The sequence below is a fragment of the Athene cunicularia genome (assembly GCF_003259725.1).
Source record: "Athene cunicularia isolate RWA chromosome 2 unlocalized genomic scaffold, athCun1 chr2_part1, whole genome shotgun sequence".
Taxonomy (NCBI): Eukaryota; Metazoa; Chordata; class Aves; order Strigiformes; family Strigidae; genus Athene; species Athene cunicularia.
This window is the reverse complement of record NW_020799095.1, coordinates 5,920,427-5,947,174: the sequence shown is the minus strand read 5'-3', so window position 1 is coordinate 5,947,174 and position 26,748 is coordinate 5,920,427. Positions and strand designations below refer to the sequence as shown.

Sequence of the window (26,748 nt, the reverse complement as noted above, 5' to 3'; positions counted from 1 at the left end):
GTGACAACAAGACACTTATGTCAGTATTATCATTGCATTTCATGGGAATGTAACATCTGACTGCCACACAGCTCTTCCAGCATCTGTCTGTTGAGGACCCAGAGTGATGTTTAATTGTAGTTCATTCAAAGTGCTTGAACGGAAAGTTCTTCGTTTGTCGTTAGCTTTGCTGCACCCTAGTTTCAAGGTTATGTTTTGTATATTAATAAATGAAGTCCAGACCAAGGAAAGCCTGGATCAGAGCAGTGTAAGCAGCAAAAACATGTTATTAGCTATTTCAGAGATGAATTTGTCTTTCCAAATGCACCACTGGGTATATTTGCACTTGAATCGTTTCTGAGGAAAAAACCTACAGCTGTGTTTGAAGATTGTTGCCGACGCATTAGGAAATCTCAGGCCCTCCCTGGGACCCAGACAGTCACACGTATTAAGGGCAGTGCAATGAAGCCAGGTGCTACCACTGAGGTTGGCACTGAAACTACCAAAAATCAAATGTTCCCATTAGGTAGCTGGCATTTCTGCACTTCCACCAGAAAAAGTCAATAGCCTTCAAGAGCAGAGCAGTTAGATCACAGTGCTAGAGACAGATCACACAGCAAAGCGCTAGGACAAGCACCTCAGGACTTCGCTCCTGCGATGCTTTCTCAGCACGGCACACCCAGGCTGCACGTTTACAGTAAAGGCAGAGGTGTCTGGGTGCCTGGTGCTCTCAGTAGCCACCCAGGGTTGCTTTGCAGCATCGCACAGCCACGGTGCTCCCAGAGTGAAGATGGTGCAGGGGAGAGGTAGGAGAACAGCCCCTCTCTGGTTTGCCTGCTGACTCCAGCCCCCATCAGCAGTAGCTGAAAAGTACCATGCTTTGGGAACTAGGTTAATATCAAGACTGAAATAAAATGAGACTCCCAGTGTAGTTGCTGGAGGGCGAAGGAGAGAGTTAAGATGTCCATGTCATATCCACCAACAACATAACTGGTATTAACGAAACAGAAGTCAAGGATGAATGAACCTTGAGGCTGAGCTAACTTTCACATCAAGAGAAGATCCCTAAAGGGCTGTGTGCTGACAGGGCAACATGCAAACGCTGGTACATTTAATCTCTTCACAAGGGCTGTTCTGTGAATAATCAGAAGTTGTTAGGGTTGTCAGTCTAATTTCCTTCCAAAATAAAATTAAGCATGGAGGTGATGACATTTCAGGAATGGGTGAAGTAGTTTCTCTTCTGAATATAAATAAAGGCAGGTTTAACCAGAAATGAGAGACAAATAAAGTATCTTACTTGTTAAGTACTGTGCAAATAATGCTCCAATAAGCGTTATGCTCATTATTATTACTATTATTCCAAACAGTGATTCTATGTTGATGGTATAAAGAAGTGCAGATGACAGTGCCAGCCTGTCACATTTAAGGCAGGATGAAACTCTAATGACCTGAGTCGAGTCCACTATGAACATTTATACCATTGAATGTAAATGATGTTTTGGATCTGCAACATGTTCCTCTGAAAATGGAAGACCAACACATGTCCAAACTAACATTCCAAAGGACACCCATATTGGTAGTGGGAATTTTTTTTAAAAGATGCAAATGCGCATGTAAAAAGAAACCATCCACGCAGAAAGATGAAACATTTTACTTTCTTGTGTAACTGCATTCATGCTGAATAAGAAATAAGAATTGCAGAAGTGAATGAACTGTAGCGTTGATAGAGTGTCTTTTTATAAATTGAGATCCTCTTCCTAACTCCGTATGTATTTCCACTTGAATTACTGATCCCCTGACTAATCAAGTACACTGTATCACCATGTCATCTCACCCTTCTGTTCTTTGTGGATAGATATTGCCTATCGCCACCTCTTGAATCTAATTCAGGAGCAGTAACACTGAGTGAAATATAAGCAGCAGAGTCCTGCTCTCATTAGCAAAAATTATATCCAGCCGCTACTCTGACCTTACTTACAAGAACATAGGAGTTCTACACCAAGTTGGACCATCGTTCCCTCCAGACCAATACCTGGCTTCAAAGAATGGCAAAACATCCATATCTCAATACCTGTGCAATTTTGCAATTCACCTAATGGAGCCAAAACCCTTTTCTTCATCTCTGCAGTGAGCAGCTGATATTTTCAAGATGGGAATTTGATCTTTCCCTTTTATCTTTGTGTGTCCTAGTGCAACATAGATGCCTGACACTCTTGAGTTTCAGGCATGCAGCTCCATTTTTTGCAGGCTGTGGAGGGGCTTTGCTGACCCCCTAGGTCCATCAGCAGACCTGCTTGAAGGTTCACGGAGCACCCATGTGGCTCAGTGCAGCTGGACAATGATGAACATCCAGGTTATTCTGAAATCACCTGTATCTGAAGCCAGGTTCAACTCAAGACAGCTAAGAGGCAATACAAACTTTTGTTCCAGAAGCCAAAAGAAAGCTGACACTAGTCTGTAGGAAGGGTGAGCAGAAATGAAAAGTAACAGCTCACTTCTTTCCCTAGCAACCTTACATCCACTCCAGAGGCTTTGCTAGCCCTGTATAACCCAGCAGATAATAAGAGCATTATGTTACAGCGTTTCTGGATGATTTATGTGTAACCTTACATCCTTGGACTGTGTTCACACAAGAAAATCTGGGCGTGGAAATTCTCACTACCTTTTATAGCCCAAGTACACCTTGGGAATTATTCCCATTCACACCTGACCCTTTCTACACCCAAACCAGTAGCCGTACTGGAAATGCTGACTCTTTTGATCCTGACCTGGTTTGGTTCTCACTTGTCCAGATGATAAACTGAGACAGTGAATACCTGCATAAGCACCCCCACCCCCCTCCCCATTTACTTACTCTGAGGCACAACGTCTCCTTTCATTCAACGGGCCAACGGTCAAAACATCAGAGTAAAGCTGTCCTGCAGGTAAATATAATAGTTACTTTCTATTTGTGTGTTACCTGCCCACATAATATAATAGTTACTTTCTATTTGTGTGTTACCTGCCCACATAACAGATCAGTGCAAGCTCCTCATTGCAAGCTCTCATTGGAGATCCAGCATAAGGATAACCAGGCACTTGGATGTAATAATGTGTTTAAAGGGGGCATAAGTAATAAATCATCCTAATCAATTTTGGTGAACAGATTAAATGACTGGAATACCTTCAGGAGTTTTAGAAGTTAGTCAGCCTATGAAGGAGAAAAAAAAAAAAAAAAAAAGTCTGCATCATCGAAGCAGAAGGATTCGTGAGTAGGGTGCTCTGCTCTGCCTTCCCACCAGTTGTCATACAATGTATTACAATATTTGAAATGAGACATGGATCAGAAGTTACTGGGAAAGACAGAGGAATAGACAACCTATTCCTATAAATGTTTCCTTAGAAAAGACAACCTAAAAATGACTGTGCTGTAATGAAAGAGAATCCCGAGTCTAGAATAAGCATCCTTGATTGATAGATAAGTCAGTGTAAATTACTTGGAGCTGGAGGCTTAGTCATGAAGAAATTAGGTTTGGAGAAGACGTATCATCGGGTGCTGGAATCAAAAGCCTCTGACTTGGTTATCTCCAACTGCAAGTGGGAGGATTTTGAAAGGAGTGCAGCAGGTCTAGGAGCTGTGATTTTCTGGAAAAAGGCTTATGGATGAAGACATGGCTCCTACCACCTCATGCTACCAGTTCAGCAGGTGCCAGACATCTTGCCTTGCAGGGGTCAGGCACAGCTGATCAGTAGCATGCTGTTTCTTTTAGAGGTAGCAGCTCCTAGCTTCAACTGAATTAGTTTTTGCCCACTTGTCCTCTAATATCAGAAAGAAAAATGCTTCCAAACACATCACCATGGAAAGGCTGCCAGGCCCTGCTCTAGTCTACTCTTCATGCCAATGAAGTGTTGCTCTCTAAGGCTTGTTGTCTAGAGTTCAGTAGAAACTGGTTCTGAATATCAAAAGCAGTGGGATTTCCTCTCCTGGAAAGTGTTGCCATACAAAGACTACATTTCATCTTTTCAAGCATCACTTTTATTTATCTCTTTATTGTACTAAACAAATGCTTGGTTTGCTTTATGATGATGCCATCTAAATAGATATGAGATGCGATAGGGATACGAGGTGGGATTCATGTCACCTAATTTTCATCGCCTGAAAACTGGACATCTAGTTAAAGGTCATCCTCCTCTATGTGACCTCTTTTCCTAATGGCAAGAGAGGAGTCTCTCTGGGGTACTAATTGATCTGTGGATGTGGTGAATTTCCTGTGAGAACCATGGCTACCTTAGACTAAACATGTAACTTTTACATATCTGAAGTTACTGACTGTTTTGGGGAGTTGTCAGAAACCTTTTTAAGATGGCTTTGAATCCTCCTTTCCCCCTTCTTATTGTTGCTTGTGAAATGGATACTCTTGCTTGAGTCAGCATCTGTGACACCAACTACATCCTCTCTTCAGCAAGATGCTATTTTAAGCCTTCCATCAGAGGCCACAGCTATTTGTGTCATTGTCAAGACTCTTCAAAAGGTCCGGTGACATTGATAGTAGGTCTCTTAGAAGCCAAAGGTTCTGCAGTAACATAAATAGGATCAGCAGCACTAAGTGCAGGTGAAAGAAAAGCCAGCTGCACATCCTTTCTGTCTCCCTTGGCAACAGCATCCTGCCAACAAAAACTGCTGCCAAGTAAAGGCTGGATAGGAAGGGATGTGCATTTGCAAAGCTGGAGCTGGACAAGCTTTGTGTGAGGGGGGGCTGTCAGACCAAGGAACACTTGTGTGCTCTCAAAATTATTTCTGGTTTGTTCCATGTGGTTTCGGACAAGGGAAAGCACAGAGCTTCTGTCCTTATGAAGAGTTTTCATCTGAAATGCCAAACGATGGTCTCTGCAGTTTTGAGCCATGTGTTTCCATCCATGACAGCACAGAGGGAAGAAATCAGTAGTGAGTTACTGCTTACAGATGTGGCGAATCCTCCAGCAGAGGTTAAAATATGTGGCATGGTTCTCTTGTTACACCAGCTGCAGCTTCGTGCTAAATCATTGTTTCAGCAGCCAGCTCTTGATCAGCCCTGAGTTCTAGAAACTGCTAAACAAGCTGATATTTGTAAGGACCAATTTTTTTTTTATATAATGCACTAAATATCTATATTTAGAAAAACCTCCAGACTGGAAACAGTAACGGTGAAAAGTAAACTGCAAATGTCAGGGAGAAAAGGAACATCTGCATGAGAGCAAAGTAGATCTAAGATTATTATTATTATTATTATTTGTATTCTGTCTTTCCATGTTCTCCTTGAAATAATCGTGGCTGTGAAAACAGATTTTGTGTACTATGGGTAATATACTTGTGCTATAATATATGTACCTGCCTAGACTTCCTGCTAGGGACTTCAGTCCCCCAAAATCAGCATTGGGGTGACTGTCAGAGGCCCTGTAGCTGCTAGTGCTGCTGAACCTTAAACCTATCATCACAGCATTGTTCCTTTCTGATTTGGCCACAATGTCAAAAAAGAAGTCTGGCTGCAACATGCTTGTATCCAAGGCCTGAAAAAAAGGAGGATCTTCTCAGATGGCATAGTAAGAGAGAAGAAGGAACTGGCTTTTCTCTCTAGCAAAATATTAGGAATGAATTTTGTGAGGAGCCCATATAACAAACTGCTCAGGCTTTGCAGCATCTCTGGATACAACAGGGACTCTGAATCAAAGACTGAGTAGTGGGGATTGCCTGCTGGCTCCAGGGGGATTCCTAAACTGCTCTCAAGAAGCCCCCAACTTGTCGCTGTTCTACCATTTGCCTGTGCCTTTTGAGGGAGTGATAGTTGGCTGCACAGGGCACATTTTTGTGCTCTTCAGGCAGTGTGTTCTTCCAGACACCCAGCTGTGCCAAAAAACAAAGAAAGAAACAGAAAAAGGAGAACTGGAAGAAGGGAGTCAGGATTATGGCTTTAGAAATCACAGGATCTGTGGACTTCTTTATGGTTACGAAGTAGAAATTTCCCATTTACCACTGAGGAGTGAAGAAATAAAATACAGAACATGCATTACAATGCCAGGGAAGGAGAAGGAGAGAAGAAGAGCGCTATTTCATTCCACATATTTTCCTCTGACAGGAATATTAATATCATTAGAGATAATTGAATGAAGTGGAAAGTCTGGTGGAGGTACAGAAGCAGGAGGTAGATCTGTAAAATCCATCCACACACAAAAAGCTAAACACTGCACTGGAGGGAGGGCACTCTGCCTTGAAATAGGGACTGAACAGCCTCACAAGGGCGTGCAGCTGGGGTGCTTGTTGCTGTTTTGTTCCCAGAAACCGAGAACTGCCAGCAGTCCTCTGGCATCTGAATAGACCCGTGTCAGACAAACTGTAGCTGGACTTGATGGGAAACCAAGCTGGAATACCAATCAGCCCTTCTATCTACTGGCAGAGAGGGGGACTAGCTCAGTAAGTAATCTTGCCTTGCAGTTGCAAAGGTGCTCCATAAAGGAGCGAGCCCTCTCGCTGCACAGCCCCGCAAGACACGCCTGCCTGGGCTGTCTCTGTCCTCATTCCTCCAAACCAGTTCCAACAATAACAGCAACTCCTGCGTGCTGCTGCCTCATTAGGGAGAGGTATTTTTCTTTTTCGTACTGAGGGATGAAGCTTCCAAATCTGTGTGATGTGAGCAGGTGAGGATGTCTGCTGACAAGTCCAAATGATATTTTCAGGTAAGTGATTGCCTCGAACAAGCAGCTAGAGTCAGGCTCTTTCTTTTTATTACCCTCCTCTCAGTAATTACTGTTGTCCTAGATTGTCAGTAAGTCTTTTCACAAGGTTCAACAGCTCGGATGTCTGTATGTATTTAGCTGAATAGGCGATCTGAAGCATTTCCAAAGCACTTATTCCCACAGTATCTGTGAGTCTCTAGTGCAGTGTGAGAATGAATTGGGAGCTGCCTGCTCTGTAACTGCACGACACTGTCCTATTTGTATCATCCATTGTTTAACTCCCTGGAGGATCAGAATTTAATTCTGATTTACAGGCTCACTCTCTCAAAGTCTGTGATGGAAGTGCATCTTAGAGGCAATAATAGCATTCTGCAGTGTTTTTATATCATTAAAGGACCGGGACATCTTGCCACATGAAAACTGTAGCTACCATTACTTGTTGTTGCACAGTGAGTGTCAGCGAGTACCACTTAATTTGTGCTTGTACATGTGATTTCCAGCACGTCTGCTGATGCTGTTTTACATTACTGCAAATAGGGCTGTTCTTTGTGTCTCATTCCCTGTATTTTACCAAATACCTCGTGTGTTGAAGTTGGGGTTGATCATCCTGTCTCATACTTACAAGGGAAACCAGAGGATCACTTGTAAGTTAATATCTGGGAGTTCTGGCATGACAGCTACTGATAGGCAGGGAAGAGAAATCTTCTGTGCAGAGTAACCTACTTTTTCTTCCCTCATTTGCTTAACTCTTTGTTTGTACAAAGGCTGCTTTATTGTGAGTGAAAATCATGTTGCTTTGACAGTTTATGAAGAAATGACCATAGCAAAAATGACCATAACAAAATTAATAATATATACTTTCTTCATACTTTCCATCTATTAAAGATTCATTTTGCTCCCTGTAACGTTTTACGTTTGCTGACAGACACATGAGAAGTTAATAGTGTTGTGAAGAAAGCTTTGTTACAACAATAACATTGCTGCTGCTTTGAATAGGTTTTGCACAACCTTCTCTCGCAATTAGTAAGTCAAGACTGTTGTATGGAGAGGCTTCTGCATTCTGTACCCAAGCCCTGAATCTGTAGATAACAGATCCTTTGTAGGATGGCTCCCTTTGCTTCCCTTGCCCAAAGCAATCTGAAATAATGAGTCCAGCAGTAGGTCTCTGCACAAAAAGCTCTTCTTGACTTCCTAGAGCAAGAACGTTTGCCAAGTACTGCTCAGGGTGGCTCTGTTTGTCTTGCTACAAGGTCTGAGGTAGCAAAGGCCAGAAGGGGTCAAACGCCAGACCAAGCTCATTGTGCATATTCATTTGCTGTAGAAAATGTGAATGTGCAGCTCAAAAGTTTCCACTGTATCTCTGGTGATTAGGACTTGGTCCAAAGCCCAATAAAATAATTGGGAACCTTTCCACAGGCTTTAGATCAGAAGTTACATAAGTTTGTGTTGTTTAAAGGGGTTGTCCCGGGGAGGCTGAACGTGTGAGCTGACTCGACAGCCGCCTGCCTGCTCTGCCATGTCATGCAAAAAGGCTGTTCTCGAAGTGCTCGTGAAGTGCCCCATGCAGCACTAGGTGGTATTAACTCCTAAATGAAGCCTTTAAATGTTGTCCTGTGACAGGATACTGGCTTCTAGTAGAGGTTCCTGAGGTCCTGAGTTAAAACTGTCAAAGAACATCAGTTGCTGGGGCCCAAATCACTTTGTTTTTCTGGTTTGGAGGGAGGCAGTTCTGCCTCCTGCATGCAAACAAAGGGGTCATGAGGAAGTTCCCAAACGGTAGTACCCTGCAGATTTCATAGTCTGGGAAAGCAAACTTCTCTGAGACTGGCTGAGGACATCAACTGCAGTCTTTTAAAACATTGCTGTAAAGGCATGCCTTCATTTTCTTCACGTACACAACTGTACACCATTTCTGGACTCCCCATGTGAGTGTACGGTGGGAAGAAGCACTGTAGGGAGATCCTATTGAGGTTTGAACCATTGCACCATGTTGTCAGGAAGTTTTAATGGCTAAAAGCACATTGGCACCCTCTGTGTACATTTTGCTGTCACTCTGCTGTGCTTCATCCTGGAGTTAATTCATTTTGTATTTAATATTCCTTTCTTGGTGCACTATGCAAGACCACAGGATGACACAGTTCACACCACAGAGATGTCAGGTCAATCAGCCTCTCACTAGGGTTGAATGGTTTTAATGTAGTCATAAAATTAGACTCCAGAGGTGGCAATTTGACACACAGCATTTAAAAGCCAAACCCATTTGACCCCTTTTGAGCATGAGCTCCTATACCTTAGAAATGTCCCCTTATAAAAAAACCGTGTGAACCATTATGAAAAAATGGTGTGAACTGACCTTTGAAAATATAATTAATTATTGGTATTTGCTATAATGTGCTTACATAAGTCTCTATTACCATTGTGCCAGCAGATAGTAAGGACTGCCAGTCCCTTCCCCAAAGGACTCATGCTCTAAGATCAATCCTAAAAGTCATAGGCAGCCAAAACTGAAGGATTTTGGCAAAGAGCTGTAGGACAACTCTTTGAACTGACCAAGAGCATCTGCTATGTACCATCTCACTTGGAATATCAAAAGTTCAGCCTTGACAACTTGATAGCAACCAAAAGGTTTCCTTTCAGTGGTAATGTGACTGAGGGTAAGCTGAGGCACCAGGGGATGATTGGCATAGTACCCACCATGGCCCTTTCCTTGGTGTGGGTGCATATGTGAAGCAGAGACAGAGGTTGGGAAAGGAAGAAATTGGAAGGGGTTGGTTAAGTCTTTCTGTGACAAATGCCTCCTGCCCCTTAGTAGAGAAATTCAGAATATAATTTTTTTAGGCTTAAATGAAAGTTGCCAAACAGGGACGTCTGCTATCAGGGACCTCAATAAGAGTCCCACTTTGTAAGACATTGCATATCCTCAAATTACAGAAAAGGAAGCGGGAGCTCTGGGCAATCAGGTCACCACAAATCCAGCCAGAGCATGCTTAGGTGATGATGCAGAGAATCTGAAAATGCCAAATCCAGCTTCTTTTGCTTTCCAGTTGAATGCTGATCAGTTATAAAGCTAATTAATTCTACTTAAAAGGGCCAGCAAGGCCCACTGTGAAGTCCTTATTAGCCCAGAGAGTTACATTTAGTTAGTCCTTACATAGAAGATGGTTCTCCCTAAATATACAGCACTGGCTATTTTTACAGTGATCTAATAAGATGAATATCTTTTCAGTATTTAGGGGCACAAATTGGCTCTGTTTGTTACTGAAGGAGTTACTGTGGTCCATTCAACCAGTAAAAAAAAGTCCTAAAAAGCTGTATTTTATGGGGCCACAGTGGCTCTGAAGAGACTGTTAAAGGGAGTCCAACATGAGCAAAACCTGACGGCCACAGCCTGAGACAGCCAGATGTCATGGGGGATATTATTTATTGTCAGATAAATTACTTCTGATATAGTATTGCTTTTGAATAATTATTCATACTTTACAAGCCACCTAAAGGTACTAGCTAAATGCATCTGGCTTCCCATGCCTGATGTGTGGTGACCTGCTACCACAACAGACTGCCCCAGAGAGATTATAAATCTTTATAGCAGCAAGCTTCTGATTTATCAGTATTCCAAGAAGTGGAGATGGGTATTAGGTAGGCTTTTAGCCAAAGATCAAGGTTTCTAACCCTAGGGCACAATATGCAGAAAAGCTAACAACTTCCTTATTCCTTAAGGAATATCCTGGAGAAAAACATTAACCGAATAGAGATGTTCTGTGCGTGAGGTGTGAGGGAAAGTAGTTACACAAAGAACATCCAAAAATTTTAGCAGGAGTTACAATCTTTACAATCTAGTATCTCGTGAGATCTGCCAATGCACTTTATCTTGTGTGCTCAGAACAGCAGGGCCTAAAGTTTCCTGAAACATTATCTCCACACACCAAATCCAAAATAAATCATCATCCTTTCCTCTTTGAATTTGTTCTGTGGCAGCAACTTGCCTTGGCATGAATTATTAGCCATATGGACACTAGAATATCTGCTTTGACCTTGACCTCAGAATAAGTGCTGCCAAAAATGTGAAGATAACTCCTGCCTTTCATTTCCAAGAGTGATGCTGCACAAGTATAGCATGATCTGCTCTCTTGGTTGCATCTCAGTGTACAGAATATGGGTTTTTTCTTTGAGTAGGTGTTCTGCTAAAAGCATATTATCTGTGACTGTCTAGGGACTGGGAAGCAGTATCCCAGGTGATGGTTTATTTGGCAGAGATATTTATTTCAGAATTTAAAAAATAAAAATTAAAAAAAAGAGCTAATTTTAGCATCAGGCAGTGGAAAGTGCATTACTTGTAATTGACTATCACTACATTATCCAGTCATTTTCATCTTCTGGATACTCTGTGAAGTAACAGGAGGCTGCTGGGGGCATGATGAGGTGAATTTTGTTGGTTGCAGAGCTCAGTGCTGTTCTGGTTCAGAAAGTATGGTTAGTGATCAAAGTAGAGCATGTAGCTGGGTAGGAGGAACAGGTACTGTTCCTTTGGTGAGATTTTGCTTTGTGTATTGTGCTACTTGTGAATGGGTGTAAATGATCCACAGGATTCAGAATAAACACATTTCATGGCATTTGCTTCTGCCCAGCATGCAGCAGAGCTCAGTGGACACCTAATCAGAGATCTTCTTTCATTTTCTCAAGTCCCCGTCTTCCTTTCTGATGGTGCCCATAACAGATATTTCCAAGTAGGGTAGGACTAAATGGCATAATAGCACTCACAGAGAAAGCTGGCAAGCCTGGGAAGGGTGGAGAAGGGGGCAGGCAGGAAGGTACACGACAGTCTTGGCTGGAAGGTGATCATTACCCAGTTTGGAGTCCTGCAGCTTTGACGAACTCATCTCCCTGATTTGTTAAGACCATGACAACATTTTTCACCTTGACACTGCTGGTTGAAATTTGCACTAGCACAGTGCTAATGGTGCCATCTGATGATGCTCAGTGGACTGTGCAAAATGGATTTATTCCGTGTGCTTCCTAGTGGGCAGAGATCCACATTACACTCGACAGCTTCAACATATGGAAATGGTGACGTGTGATTGATGCGGTCCCTGCAGGTCACGCTAACTCACAGTGTATTAGCCCTGCATCCCGGGGAGGCTTATGCTACTGCAGCTGCCTACGTCCATTATCTGGACTAGGAATAAATGGAAGAATTGATGCTCCCAGTGGTGTGAATCTGGCACTTCATGAAGTGGTGTGCACTACAGAGGGTGGTGGGAGGCAAATTTCACACAAGCCAATCCCGCAGCACATGTGAGCACAAAACAGATTACAACCAAACGTTTGTATATGGATGCGAAGGGCAGTTGCGTTAGATTGAGTCAAACCCCTAATAATAACGTGGCTTTTTAAAATGGTTGTGTTAGCTATGTTTTCTTGTTCATTTTTAACATTTGGCGATTTTCCACATCTCATACTCTAAAATAAGTGACTAGATTTTCCAAAGCTGCTAAGTAAAGGACGACATATATAACCCAGGAAGCCCTCTCATCAGACATCCCTTCTTGACCTAATTTTCGGCAAGGGCTAAGCAGCTGCTCTCTCAAAAAACAGATTGCTTAATGGCATCCAAGACTGGAGGCAGCCAAATTTAGGATTTTGCAGCCAAAAGAATGAGCAGACTAAGGTTCCTCATAATGATGCGGAGATTCATCTGGAGGCTTCCTGGCCAAAACTAAACTGAAAACATCTTTTGTTTCTACCCCTAAACAGTAGGATGCCTTCTAGTTTCTACAGGGAAATCCCCGGCCTATGGCACTTTAAAGCACTCTCCTGAGTCCATACTGCAAACTCCTCTCTCTCTTTACCACAGAGATTCCCTGCAACCTTCCCATTCCTACCCCTTCACTCGCATGGCCACAGGGCCACTGCAGCCCCTGCAGATTTTCCTTTCTCTTCCTACTTTCCCAGAGAAGCTGACAAAGTTGTAATCTAACTCTTCTGTCCTTCTGCAGAACATAGAAGTTATTCCTTCCTGCCAGACACATCAGCTGTGCTATTCCATGTCAGCTGGTCCCTCCCTGGTGCCTCACCATCTCTCTGTGTTTTTTCCTCCAGGTGTTCTACTGATCTTGGCACTGACAGAAGAGCTGGTGTTTTCTGTTCAGGTATTGTCTCCCACTGTCTCCTCCTCTCAGGGCTTCCTGATGGACACTACCACTATCACAGCCATGGGAACAACACCTCACCACAAAGACCGACACACGGGAGAGCCCCTTCCCACGTCCACTCGCACCATTCCCCATCCTGTCAGCCCGGCAGAGAAAGCCCCTTCCACTGGGCAAAAACAAGCGAGTGGCCCTCGTGTCGGCGAAAAGGAAACGTATCATTTATACAACCAGAGTGCTTTGCACTCAGGACAGACTCGCCCCAAGGGGAAAATATTCCAGGTTTTCAAAGGCAACTTCACAGAGTCCTCAGAGCCTTACCTAAAGACGACCCTGCACTCTCCCTTCCCTACCCTGAGGAGCCCTTTCACAGACCACCCATTTCAGTCCCAGACCACAGCGTCCAGCGATCCGAATGGCACAGGGCTGGCAAGAACTACTCACTCGGACCCTTCTCCCCACCGCAACACCTTGGGAAGCCTTACGGAAGCAGAGCGAGGGGATGGGGACGAGCTAGTGGTGCAGGAGGCAGATTTTGCCACCACAACTGCTGGACCATCAACTGATCCTGAAGCAGTGTCGGTGCCTTTTAAACCCACCCGCTATGGCGTATGGGATATGCTGAGCAAAAACAACTCTTGGGTAACCTTGAATCTCAGTACAAATGTCCCTCTGTTTGCTGGCCCTGGATCTGCAACAGCATCAGCGGGTCACTCGGTTCAGACCAGTTTTGATGTCAGCATCTCCTCCCCAGCAGCAGGAGAACCCAAGGGACCTGCTCCAACGCAGCACGGTGTGGTGACTAATGTGACCTTGCTGGGCAGTGCTCTCTCTGCAGCACCTTCCACGAGGTTGTCCAGCTCCATTTCCACAGCTGGCTCCACTGCCACCGGCAACTTCCTAAACAGACTGGTTCCTGCCGGGACCTGGAAACCTGGGGTGCAAGGAAACATCTCCCATGTCACTGAGGGGGACAAACCCCAGCACAGAGCAACGATCTGTCTCAGCAAGATGGACATTGCCTGGATCATTCTAGCTATCAGCGTACCTATATCCTCATGTTGTAAGTTAATTGCCCCTTTATTTTGCTTTGTCTTTCCTTAAAATTTGGATTTTGGCCCATGATTCCAGGACTAGGTGGAGAGCTAACAGAGGCTTGAGATGGATGAGAAGCAATCACTAGACAGAGATCACATTCACTGACCAAAGTGCTTAGCTTCAAAATACAGGGCTAAAATGTTTACATTCACAGCATACTTGCTATTAGAAATCACTTAAGTGTTTTGGGGTCCTCCTTTTGAGGGTGTAACACAAGTCTGAACAACTCTAGAAGGTGAAGAAGCTTTACTTCAAGGCATTTAAGCTGGTGAACAAAAACTGTAGAAGTCTTTAACATGGGAACTGCTATATGCTGCCCTGCAATTGGATTTAAAAAGCCAACTGCTAACCCAAAGGATTAATGGCGGTTGTAACGACCAATACCTTAGGGAACACCAGTTTTCCAGCGCAATAAAATATTTCATTGCTTGCAGTTTGTGAGCTGTCAGATTTTAAAATCTGATAACCAAAGTGCTGGTTTCCTCTATTTTAATTCCAACTTTGCAGCTGATGAGGGAGCAGGAAGAGTTTGAAATCCTGGCGTTCAGACACCAGGAGCCAGCCACCTGTGGGACCAGGGCAGGCTGGGTTCCCACTTGATTCAGTTAACAAAAAACACATGAGATATTACGACAAAACTTGTGAGTGGATGCTGGTGTCCCCTGCTTAGCTGCATTATATCAGCAAGGTGGGACAATGTATTCTCTGCGGTTTCACTATTGCGGGATGTGATTATGCTGATCTGTCTGGAGTGAAACAAAACTAACATTTCTTAGACTTTGGTGCATGAGGAAACATAAAAGGTTAACAGCCACCAGTACTGAATATTAATTCTGTTATTTACAGCTACAAGCTGTACTGAGGACAAGGCTAGATGAGATGACCGAGCCAGTCTCACACACAGCTTACTCCTGCCAGAAAGGACAGTGCTGTTCTCTCCTGACCTCTCCCACGGGCAGCCACTTGATCCTGCCCCTCTCCTTCTGCCTGGGCCTGGCCTGACACTTCCCTGAGACACTTTCAGATTGCTATAGAGGCCAAACAGTATTCTCTTTGCTCATTGGTACTTTCTGTCTACCCAGTGAGCTGGATCAGCTCCCTGCAGGTCAGAGACCTGGAGGGGATGAGGCTGCAGGAATACACACCTGGAGATCTGGGAGCTACACTAATCCTTTCAGCAGCTGCAAATTACTGGGTTGGCTTAGCATATCTGTTAGACTTGTACCTCTGGGACCATTGGTTCTGCTATTGCCAACGTGGTTAAAACCACGAGTGAGAACAAAGTTTAAACCTAAATGACAGACAATCAAAGAGAAACCAAAGTAGAAGTGTGCATACATACTTCTGCGAAAGATGGAGAGGAGAAAGTGGGATATAGCAAGCACATGAAGAGAAGCAGCGAAATTTGGTGATTTGATTGAACAGTGCCTTGTCTATCAATCAGTAGAAATAGAGGATCAAATAAATTCTTCCAAGCATTATGTTTTGGGCCAATATTTAGAAAGAAAGCTGATTCTGGATAGAAAGCAGCCAAATACAAACCACAAAGTACAACAGCATACAATGCAAGCATAGAAAGCATTAACTAATGATAGTTATTATTATTAATAATAATAATATGAAGAGTCTGCTGGCAGGACTTCTAATGCACTATTCATTAAATAGTGGTGTTTAAACTTTTCTTCTTATCATATGTGCCATTATGTGTTCATATGTATGTGTTCATATGACCGTGCCTATTCTGTTTCTTTGTTTGTAAGCTACAGTTTTTAAAAGGGCAGATGTTATTTTGAAAATTATCTATACCACCTCTACACAACTTGAGTGTTTAAATGATTCAAATATTTAAGTCCTGCTTTTTCTGAGTATGGTCTTCAGTAGGACTCTGCCTTTAAAATCTGGGGATCCTCAGGTGTATTTCAGAGTTGAAATGAATGGTAGGCAGGCATTTGTGTGGGATTATTTTGGATCTGGCTGAAGTGTCTAGGGAATTTCTTACATCCAAAAGTTATGCTGTTTAAACTATGCTGTGATAAGTCCTGTTGTACAGGCATAGGTTATTTCTATAGGAGAAGAAAAAGAACATACAACAACCTAAAGCACTTTTACCCAGATGCACATGTATGAGTCGTGCCTTCCCTCTGTGCTGCACACTTTATTTCCTGATCCTCAGGCATCTGTGTACTTTCAGACATGACTGTACGGTGTGCAGTGTATGGTGTGCAGTAGGGGTATGGGGTGTGCGGTGTGTGATGTACAGTGTGCCGTGGGGGGTGGGGGGGTGGTGAACAATGCGTGGTGTGGAGTGTGCGGTGTACAGTGTGCAGTGTGGGGCGCACAGTGTGTGGTGAACAGTGTGGGGTGTGCAGTGTGGGGTGTGCAGTGATACAGTGTGTGGCGTGGGATGTGCGGTATGAGGTGCACAGTGCGGTGTGGGGTGTGCGGTATGGGGTGTGTGGTGATACAGTGTGGGATGTGCGGTGTGGGATGTGTGGTGATACAGTGTGCAGTGTGGGGTGTGCGGTATGAGGTGTGCGGTGATAGAGGGTGGGATGTGTGGTGTGGGATGAGCGGTGATACAGTGTGCGGTGTGGGGTGTGCGGTATGGGGCGCACAGTGCGGTGTGCGGTGTACATACAGCGTGGGGTGCGGAGTGTGCGGTGTGGGGTGTGCGGTGTGCAAAGGGGACTGTCGCCACCTCCCGGGCACAGGCGCCTGCAGCTGAGGACAGAAAGCCCCGCGCTGGCATTTGCTCAGCACTTCTGGTCTAGAGGGGGCTGATGCTAAGAGCCAGTCGAAGAGTACAGGCATTTGGATTTCATTTCATCTTCAGGGGGTGAAAATGTTTTCGGTGGGAGACTGTCACAGCTGTTAGGGGGTGGACTGAGAAAACACTGTCCTGATCCTGCCTTGGGATGCTGAAAGGTGGAGATAGCTCATGTTGAGACTCAGCCCCATGCTCTTAAATATCTGTGCTGCCTTAGGAAGGAACAAGCCATGGAGAAAGTCACAGAGGACTCCCATCACGGGAGGTTATTGCTGCTCCGGTGCTGTGGCTGGCAGCCCTCTGCTTAGGCTGACACCTCCAAGGCTGCTGGCCAGACCCGCCGAGAGGGACAGCAAGCCCTGAGCTGCTGCTGAGACACCTGTGAGAAAGGATAAGGCCCTGCACCAGCGGGAGAGGCAGCCCCGAGGCAGGGAAGTCAGCAGGACACCTAGAAAGAAGTGTGAGGGGATGAGGAGAGGCAACCAGAGCCTGTGCATGGCTGCAGAGCTGCAGGAATCTAATTAACTCGATTCCCTCCTCTTGCTAATGAGGAGTGCCCCGAGCCAACTCGCTGACCTCTGGGCTGTTTCCAGAACCCTTGCAGAGCTGCAACAGCGGCCAGCACATCTCTCCTCTGCCAGGAGTCTTTGTGCCTTTCCCCATAATCCATCCCCTGCACGAGGGGTGGCAAGGAGGCTGGAAAAGCCTTCTTCTCAGCTTGTGCTGCCCAAAATCCTTAGAAGGGAAAACATACCACGATGCTACAGAGACATGTCTGTCCCTCTCTGATGCATGGCACAGTAGGGCTTCAAGTGCTGCTCACTGTCACTCCTTTTACTGACAGGCACCTGTTAAATGAAAACCTGAGGGCATTTTAACTTCCATAGCAGGGGAATTCACCCGCTAGAGAGTGACCGCAAGACCCCTTGGCTCCTTGTCCCCACTGGAAGAAGTGCATGGGATCCCACACTTCTTCTCGTAGACGAAGAACCTTGCCGGGGCTCCTCGCTGGCCCGTCCCTGCCATGGGGATTTGCCTCTAAGAGCAGGAAGCAGCAGAGGGTTTGTTCAGCATCGCTGTGCCCTGGCATCTGAGCCCCACTGAGGACTGGCAAGTCCCGCCAGACGTGCTGGTGGCACAGCTCAGTGGCTATAGCACCAGCCTGAAGACATAGGCCTCAAGAGCTCATCTGCTGAAATAAGAGATGGGATTTAGCCTCCCCGTCCTTACAGTACATATTTCTTTATGGATGCACAGGTTTCTGAGTCCCACTGAAATCCCTTAAAATGCCAGCCAGAAAAGTAATGCTTCAAATAGGAATGTGCAAGCCATGTCTGCTGCGTGAACCTGGGGAAATCATTTCACCTTTTTGTACCTCCGTTTCATGGTATAAATAATGGGGGTAATGTTGCTAACGCAATTTGTGGGCTGCAAAAATGAAGGACTCTATATCATTGCGTTCCCAGAAAAGCAAAGTTATATATAATGCCAACATCAGTATTTTCTGCATGTTACAGTTTGAATTGTTTTGCAGTGTCCTTCAGGCAGCCTTGAACATTTTTGTGCACGTGCATTTGTACATGTGTGGGTGCCTGTCTCTGCAATGCAGAACAAGACACAATATGAATTCATTTTAGAACCCACCATCCCAGTCCTTGGGCTCCCAATACTTATGTCTCTGTAATTACAGAATGACACGATAAAACGTGGAAGAACAGAAACTTGCAAATCAGATACACGGAAGTCAATTCATTCAGTCAGTTCTGCTGACACAGGAAAATGCGAGAGGAAGGCTGAGCCTCCGAACGCAGGCGTCAGCAGAACTCAAAGAATATATGAAGAATTGCCTTGGACCTAACCCCACTTAGCTCACATTTCATGCACTGGGATGCATTCCAAAATTATCTCACCCACTTTCTCCATCACAAAACCTACAAATGTTTGCTTCCTGGTTTGAAGCAAGAGAGATCCCAAGCCCTGAGTCTAATCCCCAGGTGTGAGCTCAGACTGAGCTGGAGAAGAATCTCCTGTCTCCAGATGTAAGCAGCTGTGGTCAAGAACCAAACCCACCGTGATACCTGTATTACAACTAAGGCTGTACTACTATAGAGAGCCACAGTAAAAGAGGGAAAGTGAAAAAAAAATATAGAAAAAACACTATTTTAGTCACTGAGCCAAGGGTTCTGTAGAAACTTAGTTTATATTATTATCCGCAGGCTTAGGGAGAAGTAAATTAACAGACTTTGGTCTGAATATCTCCTGACTTGTGCCTGCAATTTTCAGGTCTGTTAACATCATGTTTTACGTGGGAGCTGGAGAGTGGAGGAAGGTGGTTTGCAGCGATATAAGATTAGTAAAATATTTGAATTGAAAGAAAAGACAGAAGACTATCAGGAAACCGTAGGGAGTTAGTACGGTATCACTGCACTGCATTCATGAGGCTGGTATTGAATATGGTGTGTAATCCTGGTGGTTTCTGGTTTAAAAAAAAAAAAAAAGATTGAAAGATTAGAAAAGAGCCATGCAAATGATTTAAGAGCTGAGAAATGCAACATAACTCCACTCATGTCATCATGCAATCCGAGGAGAGACTGAAGCCCACGTACATGGGGGACTTTTCTGATAGCTTAGTGGAAGCTTTTATAAAAAAGTCAAAAGGCGAACGAGGAAGTGGCAGATAAAACTGGAGGTATTAGACAACACGGAGAATGTAGACTTGTTCCCAAAATGGAAATTAAGCATTGAAACAAACTTTGTCGGAATGGGATGGATATCTGGTTACTCCACGTCCTGAATTAAGATGGGTATTTTCTGTGAGATATGCCATGCCTTAAATACAGCTTATGCTTAAACTAACAGGTGAAAGTCTCTTGGTGTGCAGGTGTTGTGCAAGTGAGAGTAGGTGATGGACATGCTCCCACCAGCCTAAAAACCTGTAAATCTGTGAGAGTCTTGTCTCTCTCATTTGTGAGATGTATCATTTCCTGTTTCATGGGTGGGGGGACAGATAATGCAGACGTAATTTGCCTTAGGGCCAGAAGGAGGCCAGCATCACTGCCAGAGCTCCTCAGCACCTCAGCCCCTGAGCATGTGGGTTGACTTTTCTCCTGCCAGACTAGCAGCAGGTCAAAAGATACGGGTTAGAAATGCTTCTGAACTCCCTGAACCTCCAGTATCCACAAAGTTGCAGAGAACCCTGGTATTTCCTAATATGTATTGTAACCTCTGCACGGGGAGCTTCAGCCTGACACAGGGATAATGCTGAAGTGTCCTTCTCATGATATTCGCTCTTGACTTTAACATGGAGCAGGCAAAGGAAAAGTCAGTTTAGCTTTTCTGATTCCCAGAAAGCATCCAGGTGAGCTCTTGAAAATCAAGGAAAGTTAGCCCTTTTTCTTCCCAAAGGGTTGCCCATCTCTGAAACAGAGGTGTTACATAGCAGCACTGAACAACAGCACTTTCTTGTCCTTATGAGGACATGATATAATATACCAGGAAAGATAAGCAGCATATTGCAGCTACTGTTTCTCTCTTCAGCTCTGTTGTTGTTATTATTGCCATTTCTCCCTTCCAAACCATCTCTGCCCTCTGTGTATTTCATCCACTTAATATGTCCTCACTGGCCATCGCAACTGTCTATCTGGGAAGAGTTTTTTCTGTAATACATATAATTGTAATCATGGGAGGAAATAGGTATCTGATAAAGATGTACCCTGTTCCTAGGATTGTTCTGGAAGTGAGCAGTCCTACGTTAACTACATCAATTTCCCTAAAATATGCCCCAAAAGGGTAGTTAATATGAGATGAAGAGGGAACAGTCCGATTCCAGTCCTGTTGTCATCTCTCTCCCTCTTAAATCAGGTCTCCTCTACTTTCGATTGGTGCATCTTAGGTAGACAGCCTTCTGCTAAAATCTATCATATTCAAGGAAGCTCAGGAACCCATTTTCCACAGTCTTGCATCCATTTGTTTGTGTGTGCACTAAGGTTAGAGGCCAAGAATGTAATTAAGGGAGAGAGCATTATTGCTATATAGCAGCCATACCTGCACACAGCAAGGCCATTTCCTCGACTCACTGGCTTTCCAGCCCCTAAAACTCCAATCTGATACTCCTCTGTCAGCAGCCACCACATTTTATAAGCTGTAAAACCTCAGACTTTCAAATATTTGCACAGCAATAGAGTTGGCTTTACCAGGGCTCTCGTATCCTCAGGCACCTTCAGAAACGTTCTGTGCCTTAGGGAGCACTTGTTGCAGGAGTATGGAAAAGCTCCAAGGTCTGTTGGCTCTTAGAGCAGTGGGGAGGACTAAATGTAGGTTCTGCTTCACTTTCTAATCTTCATGAGCCTGCAGGCTGGGCTGGGACACAGAGAGGGGAGCAGCAAGGTAAGGAGCAAAGCTGCCCCCCTCAGAAGGATGAGCATTTCCCTGGGCAGGGAGGCAGCTCTGGTGGCCTATGTGGGGTCCCTGCCGACTGGCACAGCAGCAGGAGTCGTGCTGCCAGGCTGTCAGCAAATGAAGTTGTTGGGGATAGAAAGGCTGAAGCAATATGAGTCAAAGATAATAGTAAATTTGATGATGACCTGCTTTTCTGAAACAGACAGGAACAGTGCGGGAGATTTTTCCATTAGTTTTGGAAGATTTATATCATAAGCTCACCTTTCCCTTTGAATGAGACATAAACTACCTGAACTCAAACCCATTGATTTTTTATTTTTTTTTCTTGGTAGCTTATGCTTTTGTTTTAAAGCGAGATCTAGCCTTGTACTTTTGTATTAACATTTGATGTGAGTAGATGGGATAAGAAATTAGACCCATGGCATATGGGTAGCTGCAGTGTTTGTCAAAACATACAAAGGAGCTCTGACCTCTCCACAGTCTTGTCTTTCCTCTGGGCTATAATTCTAATAAATAATTTTGGCTGTAGCTGAGAATAATTTATTATTCTGCTTCATGAATATTTTCACTCTTGTTTTCTACCATGAGGGGTTTAGAAATAATGGAGTGAATTTATAGTAGGGCATTCCCTATTTCACAGGTACAAATCAAAGTAAGCACATGTCCAGCTACCTGTCTGTCTGCATAAATCAGGTAGACGACAAGCACAACTTCTCAATTAATTCCACAGGTGTAAAATAAGCATGCAGAGCTTATGCATTACTCCTCTGAACAAACCTTCGTACATGCCTCAACTTCTGCCTGAGCAAGGACCGGTGGGAGCAGTAATTTCATTACAGTGGGTTTGCCTGGCTGTCGTAAAATTGCCAAGATTACCCATCTGAATAGCAACAGACATGACTAAACTGAAAGCAATTCCAGAAAATAACACTCAACCAGCTTTGTGTTTGGCCTTCCTGCTGCAGCGACGTTGTCCTGGCATCTCTGCAGTCAGGGGGGTGCCTGTGGCCTTGAGACCAGACAGACAATTGTATCAACATGCCTCACTTGCAGGTCACTCCATCTTGCCTAACTGCTCTACTTTAAACTCAAATGTTTCAGATTGCAGAAGCTTAAGTGTGCTTCACAGAGAAGAAAAGAGGCCAGGCTCAAACACCACCAATGTCCAGGGCAAGTGTGGGGAACGGATTACATTTATCAGTAGATCCCACATCCTGATACAGCTGACGAAGACAGGCAGGAAAACCCCGTCTCTGAGGTCAATGCTACCCTGGAAGCATAAGCTACATGAGACAGGTGCTGGAGGTGATCTCCTTGCCACCTCACCACTGTCTCACCCCTCTCCGGAGCCCATCTGTTTCCCTTGCTGGTCACTGATATTTTGGAGCAGGGTCACAAGTACCCAAAATCCAAGTTACGAATGTAAGGTGACAGAGGCAGGGATCAGTGGCACTTCAGGGCAGAAGCTTTTGGTATTGAAGACATACAGCTACATGCATTTATGAATTTGGTATTTGAGCTTAGGACAGGTGTCTCTCACTGCCCAATTGCAAATGTGCTCATCATTGCAGTGTCTGAATGTGCTAGAAGCAGAAAAGATCTGTGCAGAGGCATCCTTAGCAGTTCCCTGGGGAGTGCCCTCTGTCCTAGAGGATCTATAAATCCCTGCTTAGGTATTAAAATACCATCAATTACAACACCAAAGCTTTTCATTATCTAGATAGCTACATCTTGAAGATTATAAACTCACATCAAAAAGAAAGTAAATCTGCATATTCTGCCAAGCCCAAAGCCTCAACTGCTTGACCCAGATTCTGACTTAATTGTGTGGGGTTTGTTAGGAGAGAGCTAGATCTGACTGAAAGTGAATTGTATGAATGAAGGACACCAGCCTTCGCTTGAAGTAACATAAAAAACAAATCCATAGTACTGATGAGTCCTCACTGAAAGGAAATAACCAAATTTTTGACATGTTTCTATTGACAGCAGTTCTGCTGACAGTCTGCTGCATGAGGAGGAAGAAAAAGACATCTAACCCAGAAAACAACCTGAGCTATTGGAATAATGCTATTACCATGGACTACTTCAACAGGCATGCTGTAGAGTTACCGAGAGAGATCCAGTCCCTGGAGACTTCAGAGGTACCTCACTTGCAGAACTAGGGTCTGAAAACTGTACCCGGAGCTGTGCTGGGAGAAGGGGGAGGAAGTCATATGAATAAAGCCTTGAAATTTCTATACATATTCAGGGAAACAGCTTTTTGAGAAGGAGTCACCCCTACACCTGTATAAAATGGGATAAATATGTCACCAAAACTGGATTGCTATCTTATCCCCACCACTGCTATGTGTTAACAGGAGTTAACCACCTCTAGGTGAATTTGTTCCCGGGTTTCTCTTCTTTTTGAGCCTACAGCCAATGTTTAGCCATACCATGACTGCTTAGGAGGGCTCTTTGTGCTGGCTTATTACTGACAGTACTTCTAATCTGTCTATTGTGCATGTCCTGCACAGTATCAGATAAGGCAGGTAGTAAGAGTTAATAATGCAAATAAATTTTGTGCATTTATGTCTCAGGAGCTGCTTATAGCGTCTCAAATACCAGTTCAGGGGATGAGTGTTCCTAGTATATAAGCAATCAAACCATCAGTATATGAGAGTGTGTGGTGGTGGTGTATACTCATTAGCCTTAAGGCATCTGACTCGTTCAGTGGGATTATTCATATATGGGCAGGTGAACCTACTGTTAGAAATGTATTCCCTGGCCTCAGAGATAAAGAAGAATAATTTAGTTTAGTTCAAATGTATTTAAAACCTAGAAACAGTGGAGAGTTTGGGTTTATGGTAAAGTGATTTTCAGATCAGCTAGCTGACTAACTCATTAAAAACAAAAGTATTTAGAAAGGAACCTCTGAGATGTGATTAGACAAGCACTCACAGTCACTTCATTAACCCCACTTTGCTGGCAATCATGTTGCTCAAGCTAAGGCAGGACATGGTCTAGACTTACCAAAAATCAGATGCTAGACCTATTCACATATTAGCTGGTCTCCAAAAGCTGTCATCTGGGTCACTGAAACTGATCAGAACATGACTGAACTGCAGCATGCTCAGGTAGTTTGGAACCATATGTGTGGGTTTATGACCTTAAAAAGAAGCTGAAAATGCATCTTTGAGGAGTCAAGCCCAGCTGATAGACAGGAAACTTCCAGTGTGTTGTGAAAGTGTAAAAAAAAAAAAAAAAGGAATTGTAAAAGCTCAAATTCTGTTAAGGGACCTGAAGTTGGTGCATCTGACTTCTGGGTCCCCAGACTGAGAAAGAATCAGCCTGACTATCAGAGGAGCTCTTCTCTCACAGCTCCTACTGCCTGAAGAAGGGTAAAATGGGCTCAGCAAACTTAGCTCTCCAAGAGCTGGAGCCCCCAAAATTCAGGCACTTTTGGAGGATTGGGAGAAGTGATAAAAATAGTGGTCCATTCCTCACATGCATTTGCATAGGTCACCAGAGTGCCCTGTGTGCTCGTGGAGGGTGAGGAGTGTAAAGGGCTCATTGTGCTTCTCTGTCTTTCTCCTAGGACCACCTCTCTGAGCCGCGCTCCCCTGCCAACGGCGACTACCGTGATAGTGGGATGGTCCTCGTGAACCCATTCTGTCAAGAAACACTATTTGTAGGACATGAGCAAGTGTCTGAAATATGACCCCACAGCTGCCCGCATATTGCAGTTTCATCTCTACTGTCTCCAAATTATAAATAAATATATATATTATAAATATAACCTTTGTGTAACCCTGAATTACAAGAAATGTTTTCAGCTTTTCTTTTCTCCCTCAGAATTGTCAGCCCCTTTTTTATAAGTGTGGTAAAACTTTACAGAACAAACTGTGGCTTTATAAAATAAAGGTATTTCTAAGCAAAACACCTGTCAGATGGGCTGTTTTCTTCACTGTGATTTACAGTCTGCTGCTAAATATACTTGGTCTGGAAGAATATTGGGTAAGGCTGGTTCTGGTGCAGGCAGCATGTGTTGGATACAGCATCCTGCATCCCACATGACATCACTCAGCCTGGCTGTGGGCATTCCTGCTCAGTGACTGCCCCTTCTCCTACTATAAAATGACTTCAGTCACTCCTTTCCTTTAGGCTGCCAATCTAGAATACAAACCAGACAGGACCAGCTCATTTGTCAGAGGAGTCCATACGGCATGTTGCAGCCTTGTATCCTTTGTGTGACTCCAGTGCTGCCTAAGCACTGGCTGGGATGAGTCCTTCAGAGTCCCCCTTTCAGTAGAAAACAGCCAACATCTTCTGGCTGGGCAGGAGGAGAGCTGGGGACCTGGGCTACAGTGGGATGATAAACAAACCTGATGAACCCGTAGGATCCAGGGCCACTCAAGACATGAGCAAACCCATTGGGGTAGTAATGTTGCCCCACGACTTTTTTATGTTACCTTCTTCAGACTTACACAGGAGAGCCAAGTTACAGTTACAGAAGCAGGGACAAGAGTGACTTTTTTCCCTGCATAAATGTCCTAACCACACTACACCTTGGACTGACTGTTCCGTTTCAGTCCAGTGAGTCCTGAATTTTTTCCTGCAGAGCAAACAGCCTCAAAAGAAGGCACGTAACATGTCCCCTTCAAAGGAAAAGAAACCTTTGAATTTATCAGAAATCTTGAAATCTGGTGACTAGGGACTCCCACCGCATGCTGTGGCTTTGACAACATTGCCACTTCCCCACTATTCTATTTATCTTGTGTGCTTAGACTGTTAGTGCCATTGTATCAAGTTTCCTCGTACCCCCCTCTCCTCTCTGAGACTTTCCTTCCCCCCATAGGAATGAAAACACAGTGTTTCAGAGCAAAATGGCATTTCAGTCCTACCCAGATGAGCTCCAGATTGCAGGCTGTAATAATGTTAGGGAACTAGCAGGGGTGAACAAAGCTTAAATGATGGATCGAAAACAGGTTGTTACAAGGAGGCTAACATGGAACATGGAATGACTTTGCCTAAATCGCTGCTCTCTCTTTGAGTAACCCAGCACTTGTACAATTTTTAGTTTTGCTTCTCAGATTGCCTTTTTTGTATCATCTGGCAAGTGAAATGGCCTCCATCTTTTGAGGTGCCGGCTGTCCTCTCCCCACCTCTGTCCGTCAGTCCTTGTACATTATTTCTACCTTTACTCCTCACTTCATCAGGAGCAGACTGTGAGGCAGCAGGGAGTTTACCCCCTTCTTCAGCTGGCTGCTCCGTGACATTTGCTGCTCAGGTTTATTGCTTGGTTGCATGAAAGGGAAGTTTGAACAGGATGGGGTTAGCTTAGCATCATTAACCATATGCCTTGTTCAAGGTGAACCATGGCTGGTACCAGAAAAGGGAATTATAGCAGCAGCACATCTGGTCCAGCTGTTCCCACCTGCTGGCAGTGTCCTGGTGGCTGCGGTTAGTCAGAGCATTCTGACAACTTTACTAAATGATGGCTGGAATCAGACCAAGATGTGGCTCCCCCTGGGACCAGGGGGCCACAGAGGCATTGTCACCCCTCCTCTCTCCCTGTCCCAAACATGCACTTCTACTGTGCCGAGGCACAAATCTGAAAGTGGGCCACAGGCTTCCTGAAACTGGAAAATTTTATGTTATAGGGGCTCTCCTAGATATTTGATTTTCTGCACA

General features: G+C 44.4%; 1 protein-coding gene across 2 annotated transcripts in view; it reads left to right on the top strand.

Moving 5' to 3' along the window:
- Positions 1-24,994, top strand: part of TMEM108 (transmembrane protein 108) — a 162,997-nt gene extending 138,003 nt beyond the window's left edge. Inside the window, exons 1-4 of one of the 2 annotated variants that reach the window (XM_026842401.1) lie at positions 6,253-6,669; positions 12,766-13,878; positions 23,065-23,219; positions 24,653-24,994. In XM_026842401.1, coding sequence (XP_026698202.1) covers positions 6,657-6,669; positions 12,766-13,878; positions 23,065-23,219; positions 24,653-24,775 — 1,404 coding nt within the window. In that variant the 5' untranslated portion in view covers positions 6,253-6,656 and the 3' untranslated portion in view covers positions 24,776-24,994. Of the gene's footprint in view, positions 1-6,252; positions 6,670-12,765; positions 13,879-23,064; positions 23,220-24,652 lie in introns of those variants that run through there. The other variant, XM_026842400.1, reaches the window with a different exon arrangement.
- Positions 24,995-26,748: the final 1,754 nt, after the last annotated feature.